Here is a 15446-nt window from a genome sequence, read left to right as displayed (position 1 = left end):
CTTGGATGTTTTTTAGCAATACTACCATGAGCCTTTGTCTAAGGCATTGTAAGGAAGACAATAATAGGAACAGCTCCCCAAATTAGGTAGAGTCTGTGCAAGCAGAAGGCAGCAAGTTAGTTACATACATTGACACACTGTTTCTCTATATTTATTACAGCCTTGGTTACCCTTCTAATCTCCCTTCCCTGTTTCCCAATAGAAAGTAAGTCTTTGTACTGGGTAAGGAAGGGTTCAGATAATGCTTAATGTAAGGGGTCAGAACAGCTTGAAAGGGCTCCGTTTGAGGACCAGAATCTGTAGGAACTGACAACCCCTACTTCTAACAGAAGTGCAGTCTACGTAAATGCTTATGAAAGAATGTCCAGCCTTAACTTTCCCAGGGCTGGATTTAAATTGGAAAGCTTTTCCTGGGTTTACCAACAAAGGCACGCTCTGGATGATGTGTTTTATCTTTCTTGCCTAGGATGAGGAACCAGTCATCTTATTCCTGTTTGCTTTGGTGGAAACGGCGATATGTTGCAGCAACAGGACTTGCACAGAATGACTTTACAGGCCAGAAAACGGAATCTGGAGATCTGTGTTTTATCCTTTCTCTGGTGATCTATCCAGTGTTCACTCCTCTGTGTATTCATTGAAGTATCGATTGGTTTCTTTGTTCCCTATGCACTTTTATATGTTGTTCCACAGACAGCAACCCAGTGACTTCCAGTAGCCTCAGTGGCTTTTTACGTGATTGAATTTGGTATTTTTAGTTTTAATACCTCTGATGCCATCTAAACCAGGTGGTCCCTGATCACCTGGAGGACCAGGAGAAGCACTATCAGGAGATCTTCCCGTAGGTCCAGTGGGTCCAACAGGTCCTCTTACACCTAAGGGAAGTAAGTTAGTAACTAGAAAAATGCTGATACGTCACAGAGGTAATGTATGCTTTCACTTGTACACCGAATATACCAGTGATTAGGCTAATGAAGATGCCTTTTCTAAAAAAAAAAAAAAAAAAAAAAAGGAAAAACTGAATCTCATGCTTCCATTTACTCTCTAGTGAGTTCTCCCTAATTTGTCAAAGAAGCTGAACACCATATACCATAGGAGGCCTTGCCCATCCTATGTCAAGCAGTGTTAATACATCGTAGAGATGTTATTCATCTCTTCTTTTCTTCAACAGCACCACTCTGTTGAGTTTCCCAGTTCATGATTCAGTAACTGAATTGAGAAATATGACGGTGTCTTCATCTTACAATAATTCACCTCACCACTGTTTTTCTTCTATGTGTTATGTAACACTGTGGCAAGGTTTGGCAGAGTAAAGCCAATGTCACAGAAGCTAATCACAGCATTGCTGAGGCTTGAAAGAGCCTCTGGAGTCATTCTAGTCAGTATGCTCAAAGCAGGGTCATCTAGAGCAGGTTACCTAGGAGTCTGTCCAGCTGGGCTTTGAGTATCTCCAAGGACAGACACTTCATAACTTGTCTGTATTCAATTACCCTCACAGGGAAAACAAAACTTTTCCCTATATTTAAACAGCATTACATCTATGTTAGTTTGTGCCCATTGCTTCTTGTCCTGTCACTGGAAAGCCCTATGAAGAATCAGTCTCCACGTCTTTCCCATCAGGTACTTAAAACCTTGATAAAGTCTCCCTGAGCTGGCTTCTGGAGGCTAAGCAATTCCGACTCCCTCAGCCTCTTCTCATATGACAGATGCTCCAATCTCTTAACTTTCCTAGTGACCTTTCTTCAAACACTTGATTTTTTCTACTTCTATGCAATTTCTGTATCACCTAGGCTCTTAAATAACCACAGCAATCTTGTTATACAGTTCCATCTTGAATTTGCATCAGAATAGTTGATAGATGTACTATATTTCTGTGTCTACCAGATCTCTTGCACCCTCTTTCTTCAGGAATGTCTTTCCAAGAGGCAACCCCATCTAGCAGTTCCCTGAGTCTGTCCAAGTCATCATTTTCTATTCTCATTCTTTCCTCTTCTGTAACATAATAAACAACAAATACTGGGGTCTCTGTATCTATTCTAGAAACATCAGCATGGTATTATAACAGAAATGTTTTCAGGGAGGGAATCTCCTACGTATGTATTAATGTTCATACCAACCGGGGAAGAGCCTATATGAGCTTCATTTCAACTCTGCAGGGCACCATTAAGAAGAAAACTCTTTCTCACCTGGGAATCCTGGGAATCCTCTTTCTCCAGGAGGGCCTGGAATAGAAATACCAGGCCATCCAGGTTCACCTCTCTGTCCTTTTGGTCCAAGTTCTCCTGAGTATCCTGGGGGCCCTGTTTCACTTTGACCTTTATAGGAAAACAATTATGTACATAAAGCTTACAGTGAGTACAAATACAGATGTGCAGAATAAAAACACTAGCTGCAGATGTTCTTCCTTGTAGGGGTTGCCTAGTGCTATTTTTCTGGTTCTCTCTTGAAAGTTGGATATAGTTTTATTGAATCTGGCCCCAGTTCATCTCTTTCAAAGAAAGGAATCTCTTCACTTTAATGCTCTTCTTCAGGGATTATTTTACATGGTGTCATTATTGTTTGTTACTTGAAATGTAAACTGACTGGGTTTCCTATCAGTACAATTTTGTAATCTCTAGCTATGTGGTGAATACTATTTTTTAATGGTGCTTCAAAAGCACCTTTTGGAAGTTGTGAACAGATCAACAAGAGTGAAATGCAGGTTCCTCTTAAGGTTGTGACACAACTCCCATGGACTTTAATGGGGCTGAGATTTCATAAGTCTCCTTATAATTTATTAGTTTTATCTTTTACATATTAAAAGTCCTGGTGACTTGGCTCTCATTGGAATCATCTGCACAGAACATTTTCATTTTATAAACACCCTTGAAAGTTTCCAACAGAACTATATGAGTAATGGAAGTTTTAAAATTTTCCCCATAAATAACTGCAGGTGTGTCCTTAAGCACACTTCAGATTTTGACTGAAAGTTTAGTCTAAGCCTTAATGATATCTTCTGGGCAAGGCAAGTATCAAAATAACGTGCATCATTCCTTACACATTCAGTGACTTAAGAAAAGACTTTCTGTTCCACATAGCTATTTCCCTTCTTTACCTGGAGCTCCTGCAGAACCTTTTTGACCTTTTAGTCCATCCAAGCCATCCAGTCCGGGCAGTCCAGGAAGACCTGGGAGGTATTACAGGTATGACTGGGAGCCACAATAATCCTTTAAAATCACAATTAAAGATGATGCCTTTTTTTTGTTTTTTTTTCCTGGCACCACATTAGTGATCAAGACAAGGTTTTATGTAATTCTTATTGGTAACTGAAAATGAGATCACATTACACCTGAGTGCAGTCTTTTTGGAAAGGAAAATGTGAAAGAAATCTGAAAATAGCAATCATAAGACAGTGTCAAACCAAAGCAATCGGAAAGTGTACCTTCTAATAGTGTAGGTATTGCTATACTGCAGCTAGCAGTAGGCAGCTCAGCGTGGGCTATTTTACTCTATAGTGAACACTGTGTCTGTGGCTAGACTACTACTGCTACATGTGATTAACTAGTCCGAAATTAGTTGGTGACTGGGATGCAGACGCTACCTCAAATAACTCTAAAGCTGGTACTTCTTTACAGCTTCTCTTCCAAACGTAAGTGCAATTTAATCTAGCCGCACTAGAAGGAAGGTAAATTTTCACCTGGCTTCTTTTCCCTGCTTTGTAATCTGCACTTCTCTGAAAATTGATAAAACACAAGAAGTAAAAACATAGATGGCATTTTTTGATTTATTTTCTACAATGTTGAACTAACCTGAGGTGGTTGTTTGCAGTGAAGGGTAAAAATATCTCCATGTCATTAGCACTTTACAGTTTCCTAAATTGCATAAATGAAGTATTAAGTGTGAAGATGTACAGTTATAAAATGCAGATGGCAGCCTACCACCTGGAGGTAGGAACAGATCTGGCAAAACTGATGCATCATTTGGTAGCAGGTTTCAAAGAGATTTCAGACAGAGGAATAGACTTGGGATGCTTCTTGCTCCCCAGGAGGACAGATCAGAGTGCTACTGATCATCAAGAAGTTGAACGATACTGTTAGTGCTTATTCCTTCTCCACTTCTACTGCTTATCTTTGCCAGATTTCATTCCCCACCAGTTCCTCTCCCTGCCATGTAGGATTCCCAGTCCAGATGCGGTGGTGTTTTTTTTTTTCCACAAGCGTGAATTATCTTTCTGTCTGTTTCCTTTTCCCTGTCTAGCTACTTCCTGGCATAGATGATGTTGGTTCTCTGTTTCAGTTCCTGTGCTTGATCCTAGCATGTTCTGCAGCATGCTGCTGTATGTGCAGAGTATGAATCATGGGAGAATTTACTGCTCTACTTAAGCACATATGAATGGATATATTTTTTCGAAGTCTATAAGCTGGTCAAATTTGACAGCAACAAATTGCTGTAAGAACAGCAACACAAATGCTTTTCTTCAGCTGCTTCACCCACCAAATTTAAAGGTCCCTAGTTCAAAAATGGGTCATCTGAGAAAGGAAACTTTACTGCCCTTTTATTTTTCCTAACAGATAACACCAAAAATAACCCCACGGCTCTGTTCTCAGAAACTGTTGTCCTCTTTTAGGTAAAATTTAACAAAGGAATGAAAAGAAAGAAGGGGAAAAAAATCCAGCCTATAGCAAACATCAATCTGGAACAAAATTTAAATCCAGAAGATTGTTTAAAAACTTGCAGGACATTGATAATATACTCTTTGTATATATCCTTTATAATATGGGATATATATATAATCATAGAAACAACTAGGTTGGAAAAGACCTTTAAAATCATCAAGTCCAACCATTACCTCAGAACTCCCCAAACCACTAGTAATACAACCTGTACTATCTTCTATGCCCTTAAGCAACTGCTCTTTAACTTTTCAGGACATTCTGAGTTTAATCCTGCTTTCTGTAGCCTGCTTGTGCTTTGGGCATGTTCCTGTTTTCAAATTTATGTAAGAGTTGCATGCCAATTTGGGGAATTTAAAATTATTATGAACTCCTAACTAATTTTGGCACCCAGGTGATCATTTAAAACTTTGTTGATCTTTAGCTCATTCAGGCAAGATTGATGGTTTGGTTTACTTGCTTTCTGACACATTTGCCAACAATCCATCATAATATCAGCACTTGTAATTCTAGGGTTTTGGTTTGCTGTAGTCCATTATTTCTAAGTACAGCTGAATTGGCTGACCTATGTATGAACCACTGTTACTGTATTTTACAGCCCAGTTCAGCTTCTACTCACACAAGCAATTCTGGTGTTCTTAATATTACTTGCTTCATCAAGGATTACTCACACAGTAAGGCTTTCCAGACTAAGCCTTTAACTAGTAAAACTATATAATAAAGAAAATGTGATTATGCTTTGGTAGATGCTGTTTAACTAATTTTATCTCTTTTTTACATCTAGTTCTTCAAGGCACAAGACATTTAATGTAAGTGAGAAGCAATTAGACTAACAAGGCCATGTACTTAGCAATGAATAGCCAATTAACCATTTCACTTCTAATGCTAGCAACAATTTTTTATTGAAAATAGCAGTAAGATCTATATTCACCAATTGAACTGGAATCCAAATTCCATTCAGTTTTCATTACTGGGTATAATTACAAAGGTGTTAACCTTCTTTTCAATTAAGCTGGCAGCATGGCAATATATAGGATACTAAGGCTCAGTAGGCAACTTGGTCTCTAGTAAACTGCCATTTGGAACTGAACTTTTCCCTCTGCAGCACATGTATTAATTTGTTACGTTTCTTTGAGAACTTATGCACAATACAGAGCAGAAGTGCCTTACCATTATGACAGGAAGGAAAGAGTCCATCTGTTAAAAAGAAGTTTTCAGCAGAAGAATGTAGAGGTTTTTTTCACCCCTCTCAATTTAGACATCCCTTGTCACTGCAGATCTCTGCTTTTGTTACAGCAAATATTGTTTGCAACAGGGAAGTTTTCTCCTGCAGATTATGCACTAGCAAGGAATCTGTCATGACAGTTTAAATCAGCACTACTTAATGACTGCAAGCAATCATAAATTGTTTCCATTTAAATTTTTCAGTAGGGTGAATTTGAAAAAGTTAATCTATTGTTCTCTAACCATTTATCATAGCCCCAAGTTTTACTTTACTTTGATTTCTATATATGGGTCACTAGAATTATTCTTCCTGTCCAGGAACATGTTATAAAGCACACTATTACAGAGAGAGGATACAAATTATGTAGTTGATTACCTTCTTTATGAAGTATTAATGTAACATATTTTTAATGTATCATTCTAAGTACAGTAAAAGTTAATGGTGTTCTCAACTGTACAGATGACCTGCTGTTCAATCTAATCGTAACAATCACTGTGAGAAGTGTATATCAGGATTTGGAGGAAATATTTCTCTGTTAAATCCACCAAAAAAATCAGGTTTTGGAGATGTCCTGGTTTTGTCTGGGATGGAGAAAAAAAACACCTCACCACAACAAAACAAACAACAAAAAACCAACCCAAGTTGCTGTAATTTGGTAAAACAAATCTGTAAGAACTGTCCATAGCAGTCTGCCGGTAGAGTAACAGTGGCACTCCATGGTGAGAAGGTAGAACACAGCATAATTGAAGCAACCTATCTGAATTACTGCAAACTCCTTTTTCTTTCCTTAACTTCTGCTATCATATTAGTTGAGCCACAATCTGTTTCTACCTTCTTCTACACCTATTTTAGATTGTAGTCCAAGTTTCTGAGATAGCGTTTATGTTACCTTTAAAAGGTGATGTCAACTGGCTTAATTCTTCTTGTAGTTTAAGAGAACAGAGAATCAAAATGATGCTCACAGGCTTTTCTATTTTCACTGCTAAAAAGATATTTATGCCTGGTGCTGTTATATTACCAGTAGTACTGCACTGCATACTGTTTACCTTTTCTGCCTTGGGATCCAGCTGATCCTTGCAGTCCTGGAGGTCCCAAAATTCCATGTTTCCCTTTTTCTCCAGGTTCTCCTGGCAATCCCTGAGGACCTGTAGCTCCTGAGAGCACAGAAAAAAACCCCAAACCTGTGAATATGCAAATCTATTAAACTGTTGATTTTTATTTTTTGATGTACTATGCAGCACACTCTGTTAATCAGAGGTACCTGAAAGTGTGCGGGAATGTATGAAGAACTGACAGATCTTACTCTCTGAGACTCTGAGCAGACTACTGCTGCTGTCTATAGGTACTGAAATAGGTTCCAATACACTTTCGTGTGATTTCTGATTTCTTTAGCCTTCTCCACAGAGATGCCTCCTCAGCTGCATTTTCCTGTTCCGTATCTCTCTTGAGCTGTTACATGGCACTGTTTTTTAAACTTGGGCATTACCTGGAAGTCCAGGTATTCCTGGGTGTCCAGGGTCACCCTTGGATCCTGGTCTTCCCAGTTGCCCTTGGATACCTGGTGAACCCTTCTCTCCTGGGAATCCACGGAGTCCTTAAAGAACAAAAGAAATATCTGGCATTTATTTCTTTAAATTTGCCCATTGTTCATCTCCTTATAAGTTTAAAAATATAAAAGTTCATTAAGTTTCTTGTCTAGAAAAAGAATTTTATTCAAATACTTCAGATACTTGCATCCACTTATAGCAATGAATTTTTCTGATCTCTCTGGTAATATCTGAAAGAGCAGAAATGACTGGTAGGATATAGTTAAGCCAGGTTTTATTCTGGTAAGTACTGCTATGTTCATCAGTGCTGTACTAGACAACAGTAGGCTGTACCGCCCATTTTCACGCTAGCCATATTGCACACTGTGATGCCTCTCCAATCCCCGGGTTTATAACTACAGAAAATACCCCTCAATATGCACAGAAAGCAGAGCTCCTTCTCTGCTAACAAAACTTAGAGAAAATAAGTTGTTAAATCCATTTCTTTAATTCAATCAGACAGAGGTACCTGGTAATCCTGGGTCTCCAGGAGGCCCTTTCGGACCATGTGTACCCAGCAGAGGAGTGGGGTCACCTCTCTTGCCTGTAGAGGTACAACGAGTTTTATTTAGTACAAATACTCTTTTCATCCACAAAATCAAAGTTGGACAATTTTGCAAGGTCAGATAATTTACAGATATTAACAGCTGCACAAGGGACTAAGAGAATACAGAATGAAAAATGCTTTGGCACATGCAAATTATCTAGCCAGCTCATCTTGTCTTGAAGTACTAACTCAGTTTCTGTTTAGTATGGCTCAGGGCAGCATTAATGAAGATTTCCCATAATGAAAAAAAGAAAAACAGAAATTATGGGAACTTTCCCAATACTGACAGCACATCCTGAAAAAGAAAGATACTGCATAAATTCCCTAGAATACTTTAATAAACACAGAACTCCTTACATAGGTTTGTGAGGCTGTGCAAAATCAATACATTGTGAGTCTATTTACCCAGTAAAGACCTTTCAGGGACCAGCCAGGGACTTAAAGGCAGCACACCTCCTTCTTTCTGTCTTTGCTGAAATTCCTGTTTAGCACAGAATCAATAATTCCGAGCAGTTTTGCCTTGCAATGTCTCTACAAATGTCTGACCTCTCCTACCTATTCATGCTGCCTTCAGCTTCATTGTCTGATTTTGTTGTAAACAGCTAAGGGGAAATATCAAGTTCTAGTGTTGCTAGAAATCTCCTCCCATAGCAATGCCCACCTTTGCTGGCTATTTCCTGCTTTTGCTTTAAGGATAATTTTTCCAGAAAACTTGTTTTCAATACATTTCACACAACTTTTCCTTATATTGAATATTGTTGTTTACTTTTTTTTCATCTCAGGTAAGTCAGACTTGTTTCTAATGACCTGCATGTTTTAGTTTTTTCCCTTTTTTCCTGTTTTTTCTAGTGAGTACTCACCATCATCTGTCAGAGCATATGCATCCTAATAATATTGCTCTTTTCCAGAGCATGTCAATATAAATTACCTTTGGATCCTTTTGGGCCAGTCAGTCCTGGATTGCCTGGGATTCCTGGTAAGCCATGGTCACCCTGGTTTTTTTTAAACGCAAAATAAAAATGTTTGACATATGTGTAGCAGGAATGATCTATAAGCACATTTGGTTCTCTTACACAGGTAAACAGATCAGCAATGAACATGAATAGCAAAACTATATCTTAAGCTCAACAGAAAAGCATCATGCTGCCTTTGTTTATGTCTAACACTGGCCATTAAGACTTCCCAGAAACTGTAGATTAGCCTTGGTAATCATTTGGAATTTGTGCTTTTACAGTTTATGATAACTCTTGGCTTGAACAGCTTAAATTCCCCACAGATGGCTTGAGTAATTTGATTTAAAAGGTACCATAAAAATGTACCAAATATTGTTGTATGCTTCCCAAATTTACTATAAACATTAACCAGAAATATGCTGTGATGTAACAGTAAAAATGTAAAGATTTATCTTTTTTCTTTTGAATAATGACCTATAATCAGCAAAACAAAGATTATCTCTTCAAAGAAAAATAAAAGACAATCCAAGCCAAGCAATGTCCCTTTACCAGAAAAGCAACGGTGATTTTGTTTCATGTAATCTCACTGCCTGTCTACCTAGTATAGAAGCCAGTGAAGAATTTTGCTTTACATCTATGTGTAATATATGTGTGGTTTCGCATATTATTTCGCTTATTCTTGAGCAATACTGTTTGCCTAGATTCTATTTGGTGCAAATTGTCAGCGTGGGCACAGATTTGTTTTCTCTTGTGTGTTGGCTTGGCTGCTCCACGTAGCAAGATATGAAGAAGCAGCTGTATATTCATTTCATACTTGTGCTGCTGCTGTGTTATGATTGTGATCTGTTAATGTTTGTAGGAAAGATGTTAATGACTTGATTGTGCATCCATTTTTCCCTCCCTCCTCTCCCCAAAACTTGTGCAGTGTAGCCTGGATTTCCACTAAGTGGCAATATAACAAAATCCCAGCATGCGGCAAGGAAAGAGGGGAGAGGCCCTTTGTTGGCTCTGATTATAATGTAATCAAGGCATTGAATTGTTACATTAAGGAATTTACCTTTCCTATTATATTTACAGTCTCATCTCAGGAGAAAGATTTAATGGGTAAATACAATAGAACCCTTCATCGTATTTCTTGGCAGCAGGATATAGCTGAAAAGTCCAGGACATTTCACTGCTACTTTGTTTACCTGGTCACCTGGTTGTCCTTGAAAACCCATAATTCCTTTAAAGCCCTTTGGTCCTGGAAAACCCTGTGATCCTGGAAACCCCATCAATCCAGTGTCACCATGGTTGCCAGGCAGTCCTGGGACACCATTCTTCCCTGGAAATCCTGGGGTGCCCCTGAAACCGGTATTGCCTTTTTCACCTGAAGTTAATTGCAGAACAAGATAATGACCAATACAGTCAAGCCATTATTTGACACATATGGCTATGCTTTTACACTATGTGTATTGCCTTAGTAAATGTCCAAAGAAACTAGACTGCTAGTTTAAGTATCTATAAACAATATAAGGCTGGGCTTTATTTTATGAACGTACCTCTTTCACCTCTAAATCCATTCTCACCAGGAAACCCTGGTTCCCCCTTTTGTCCTTTCTCAAGATGGATGTTAATACAGCCACTGTCTCCTGGAGGCCCTCTTTCACCTTTGAGCCAAACATATGAAATGGAAGTAAATCGTCATGAGTGACATGTTCTGAAAATAATTTTAGTAACAATTTCCCTAACAGAGAAAGCCTTCAAATACTAATGCAGTTCTCAGTTGTTTCAGCAGGCTCACTACTAACAGAATTTATTACCCTTCTCTTGGTTTTTAGTTGATTCAGTAGTAACCCATGTGACGTTAAATCAGAATTATTCCCTGCTTGTCTGGATTATGAAAGATGGCAATTGTATTGTCCATTTCACAATTACTGTCTGTGATTGCACCTTGGAGATGGTTATTCTCTTTCCTACACTAATATTTAGAGATGATAAAGAACACAGACAATATGATAGAAAACTAGAAAAAAATCTAAAGTTTCAGATGTGTGCAGGGCAAATCTCAAGGTTTATTTGAATAGGCAATTAACTGTTTAATTTAGTGTTAAATGCACCTATTATCTTAATGAAATTTATTTTTCTTTCGTTATATTTCATTATGCATTTGTGAGATTAACAGGATTTAATATTTAGTATCTCTGGAAATAGAAGTGAATATATCTTTACAGAAAGAAGAAAAAGTAAATAAATTCCTAACACAGTAGGAAAAAAACCAAACATAGCAGTAACGTAACTACAGAATGAAGTGGATTTTTACAAACCTTTTATTCCCATATCCCCACATTCTCCACTAGGCCCGGGTGGACCCATTTCTCCTTCTTCTCCTTTAACACCAGAGATCCCCATTGGGCCTTGTGTTCCTGGGAGTCCTGGGAATCCTTGGGGTCCTTGAATCCCTTTGCTTCCTGGTAATATTAAATGCTTTATTTACATATTCAGCATGCTATGCTGTTCGTGTCATATTCTAAGGAAGAGTATAAAGCAAAAGGCAGGGAGTTTAGAAGGGCTCCTTAGCAAATCAGAAAAGCTAGAGAACCAATAGTTGGAGCATGGCTTCATTCCAAGATCAAACTTGTCTTGAAATCCAGGTTGCCTTGAACCAAGCATCTTCTCCCTCCCTGCTACCTCCCCCTTAGAGGTTTAGGCTACATTTACTACTAAAGCAGTTATTCCCGACATCTTAAATACATTGCTTAGTCTAAGACGCCATCAGATTTTGCATATGGCTACAGGTAATCATGACTTCTGTGTCCAGATGACAGATGAAAACAGGATTTTGCTATAGTTACTCAGAAATCTTGCACATAAGCCACATAAGATTTGGGACCAAGCTCACATTTTTTATAAGTATTATACATAATGAAGCTATTTCTCCACTTACTCATAGAATCATAGTAATTTAGATTGGAAAAGACCTTTAAGATCATTGAGTCCAACCATTAACCTAGCACTGCCAACTCCACCACTAAACCAGTGCCACGTATACATGTACTTTAAATGCCTCCAGGGATGGTGACTACACCACTTCCCTGAGCACCCTGGTTCAATGCTTGACAACCCTTTCAGTGAAGAAATTTATCCTAATGTCCAATATAACCTCCCCTGGCACAACTTGAGGCTGTTTCCTCTTGTCTTATAGCTTGCTGCTTGGGAGAAAAGACCAACACCCGCCTTGCTACAGCCTCCTTTCAGGTAGTTGCAGAGAGCAATAAAAGGTATCTCCTGAGCCTCCTTTTCTCCAAACTAAGCAACATTAGTTCCCTCAGCCGCTCCTCCTAAGACTTCTGCTCTAGACCCTTCACCAGCTTTGTTGCCTTTCTTTAGACAAGCTCCAGCAATTCACTATCTTTCTTGTAGTTTGGGGCCCAGAACTGAACATGGTATTTGAGGTGTAGCCTCACCAGTGCTGAGTACCGGGGGATGATCACTTCCCTAGTCCTGCTGGTTACATTATTTCTGATACTGGCCAGGATGCCATTAGCCTTCTTGGCCACCTGGGCACAAGCTGGCTCATGTTCAACCAGCCATCAATCAACACCGTCAGGTCCTTTTTCACCAGGTAGCTTTCCAGCCACTCTTCCCCAAGCCAGTGATGTTGCATGCGGTTTTGTGACCCAAGTGCGGGACCCAGCACTAAGCCTTCTTGAACCTCCTACAATTAGCCCTGTCCCATCAATTCAGCCTGTCCAGATCCCTCTGTAGAGCCTTCCTACCCTCAAGCAGATCAATACTCCTCTTCACCAAGTCATCTGCAAACATAGGGTGCACTTGATTCCCTTGTCATTGATAAAGACATTAAACAGAACCGGGGCCTTAGGAACACCACTTGTGACTGGCTGTAAAACAACTAAAGCACGAGGATGCACCAAGATGCATCAAACTATTTCCTTTGTTTTTATTTAAAGAGAAAGAACAGAGGATGCTATTGTTATTGCTTCTACCCTGCTCCAGGGTCTTATTCTCAAAGCTGGAAAGAGAGGAGGGTGCAAAATATTTCCTAGCTTTAACAGCAGTAGAAATAGCTCCCTCTACAATAGAAGTTATAGACAAAGTGCTTTTCAGGATGTTTAACATACCTGCTTTTCCTGGGAAACCAGGTGGTCCTTTATTGCCTGGAAGTCCTGGAAGTCCTCGAGAGCCTGGAGGACCTGGGGGACCTTGTGAGCCAGGAGAGCCTTTGAGACCTTTGACTCCAGGTGGCCCAGCTGGGCCCCTGTCTCCCCTCTGACCTTTAAAGCCTGGTAAGCCTAAGAAAAAGAGATTCAATATATGTAAATGCAAAACAAGGGTTCACCAATTGTATCTAAAAAGTGTAAAGTGATAGCTTTTGGTATAATTTTGAATATCAACAAACACAGCAAAACAACTTGGAAACTTTACTACTGGGGTACTGGGTCTGCCCAGATTTTTAACCTGGAATGTTTTTCTTATATTTCTTTAATGAGAGATGTGAGTAGAAGCTCCCTGTGAAAAATCCCTACTAATTTGTAAATACTTTTGGTATATATGTCCCCTAGCTCTCCCAAAATAACTTTTTAATTTAAGAATAAGGAATATAAAAGTATTACAGTAATGACAGGAGCTCAGTTAAGTTACTCAGGACAACAGAAAAGTGATAACTCTTCCATTTGTTACTTAACAGTGAACATACTGTGATTTGGCCAGTTAAAGAACCGTGCAGAAATGGAAGTAAAGTTGGGAAATGTCTGATACACACACTGTACATTCCCTGAGTTTAAACAAATGTGTAAAACATTAAGGTACACCCCCACTAATAAGCCAGCCACAAAAAGCATGTGATGAAATCTGCTAGAAAAGATGTGCAGAGCTTAGAGGCAACATTATGGATGCTGTGTACCTTGAGGTCCTGGCAGGCCCATGACACCTACAAGTCCTGGTGGCCCTGGTACGCCCGTGTCACATGGTGGACCAGGGAAGCCTGGACAGCCTGGCGCTCCTATATCACCTTCTGGTCCTCTGAAACCTTTGGGACCTGGAAATCCTGGGATACCAGGCTGTCCTGGAAACAAAAGACATTGTAAAATATTTTACTTCCACTACCATCCATCAGAATTCCTAATTGTTATTTTTAAACTTACATGTTCAGTTATTGTAATATCTTACTTATCCTCTATTTTTTGCACAGCTTGTGAAAACTGATGCTCTTCTGCAATTTAGAATTGGCCTCTGTGGAGAGCTCCTTTCTTTAAGCTAAATACAAATTCAACTCTCATCCATAGGTGAGGATGACTTTATGGATCAATAAGCAAGTTTCTGATGCATAGGTGCCTAATGGAAGGAGCTCACTAGCCTGCATGAGCTACACAGCACTGGGGTCGGTTCTATAAGTGTTTGCTGCACAGAAGAGGGTGTGTGTCTGCTTAGGGTTGGGGAAAAGGAAGACCGATAAAAGGAATCAACAATATCGGCTATGAAGCGGGAAGTGGCACCATGGAGACATCTGTAGCAAGACCAGTATAGCGCACAAGATATTGAGGATTACACTGAATAACTCTGGGCAAAGAAATTAACCTCTCTCTCCCTGAGTGTTATCCCACCTTTTGCCAGTCTTTTCAGATTTAAGTAAACAGTCTGACGCAGGGATTGTCTGTGTGGTGTAGCAGGAGGCCCTAAGCACAGATGGTTTCCAGGCAGCAAGTAACAGTAGTAAGAATAGGAAGCTGCAGTGTTACTCCACAGACTGGGTAAAAGCATCTTCCCCCCTTCCTGCAGTACAGATCTCCTTAGTGGCTGATCAACCTTAACTGTAAAAATGTAAAGGAAAAATAGGGCATACCATTCACAGTCACCATTGTGGATCCAGGTAAAAGAGTAAGTTTTATCTGAATCAGGACCAACTTTGTACAGATTTTCCTCTTCGAACACATAGAAATGCTTTATAAAAACTGGCTCATACCTTGAGGACCAGGAATGCCTGGATCACCCCTTGCTCCTTGTACACCAGGGGGTCCTGGCAGTCCCCTGTTGCCTGGGATTCCTGGAGGACCATATGTGGTATCACCTGCAACACCTTTCTGACCATCTATGCCGCGTGGACCTGGAGGGCCATTTTTACCATCAACTGTAAATCCTCTTTCACCTTCATCACCAGGATCACCAACTTTGCCTCGAAAGCCTGTTGATATAATTTTTAAATTCAAATAAGGCGTAATTCAATTTTGTTTGTGGTTTGTTTGGGTTGTTTTTTCCCCAAAAAACTGTGGAATATTATAATTTAACCAGAATTATGACTTCGCATCAGAAAATAACATAATTAAGTTTCAGGTTTCTCATTTACAGCTAATGATACATGAGGGTTGAAGGAGGTAATTATTCTTATGGGAAGTGGCAGTGGTTTCCTTTGGGGCAGCATCTATCTTGTGTGCTCTCACTCTTGTTCAGTTCAATCCCTTTGTTAAAATGGTACTACTTGTTTTCAGT

At 39.4% G+C, this 15446-nt stretch overlaps 1 protein-coding gene across 5 annotated transcripts in view; it reads right to left on the bottom strand.

Moving 5' to 3' along the window:
• The window catches only part of COL4A4 (collagen type IV alpha 4 chain), a 70790-nt gene that overhangs the window by 8363 nt on the left and 46981 nt on the right, over window positions 1–15446 (bottom strand). For all 5 annotated transcript variants that reach the window (XM_065674988.1, XM_065674991.1, XM_065674987.1 and 2 more), the window contains exons 28-40: window positions 14923–15141; window positions 13864–14025; window positions 13082–13252; window positions 11267–11410; window positions 10502–10609; window positions 10151–10329; window positions 8936–8999; window positions 7930–8004; window positions 7361–7468; window positions 6921–7028; window positions 3092–3163; window positions 2184–2312; window positions 765–872 (exon numbers count right to left, since the gene is read on the bottom strand). In XM_065674988.1, the coding sequence (XP_065531060.1) occupies window positions 765–872; window positions 2184–2312; window positions 3092–3163; window positions 6921–7028; window positions 7361–7468; window positions 7930–8004; window positions 8936–8999; window positions 10151–10329; window positions 10502–10609; window positions 11267–11410; window positions 13082–13252; window positions 13864–14025; window positions 14923–15141 (1647 nt within the window). The remainder of the gene's footprint in view (window positions 1–764; window positions 873–2183; window positions 2313–3091; window positions 3164–6920; window positions 7029–7360; window positions 7469–7929; window positions 8005–8935; window positions 9000–10150; window positions 10330–10501; window positions 10610–11266; window positions 11411–13081; window positions 13253–13863; window positions 14026–14922; window positions 15142–15446) is intronic.

Source organism: Lathamus discolor, chromosome 3 (genome assembly GCF_037157495.1).
Source record: "Lathamus discolor isolate bLatDis1 chromosome 3, bLatDis1.hap1, whole genome shotgun sequence".
Lineage (NCBI taxonomy): Eukaryota > Metazoa > Chordata > Aves > Psittaciformes > Psittacidae > Lathamus > Lathamus discolor.
This window is presented reverse-complemented; position numbering and strand designations above follow the sequence as displayed.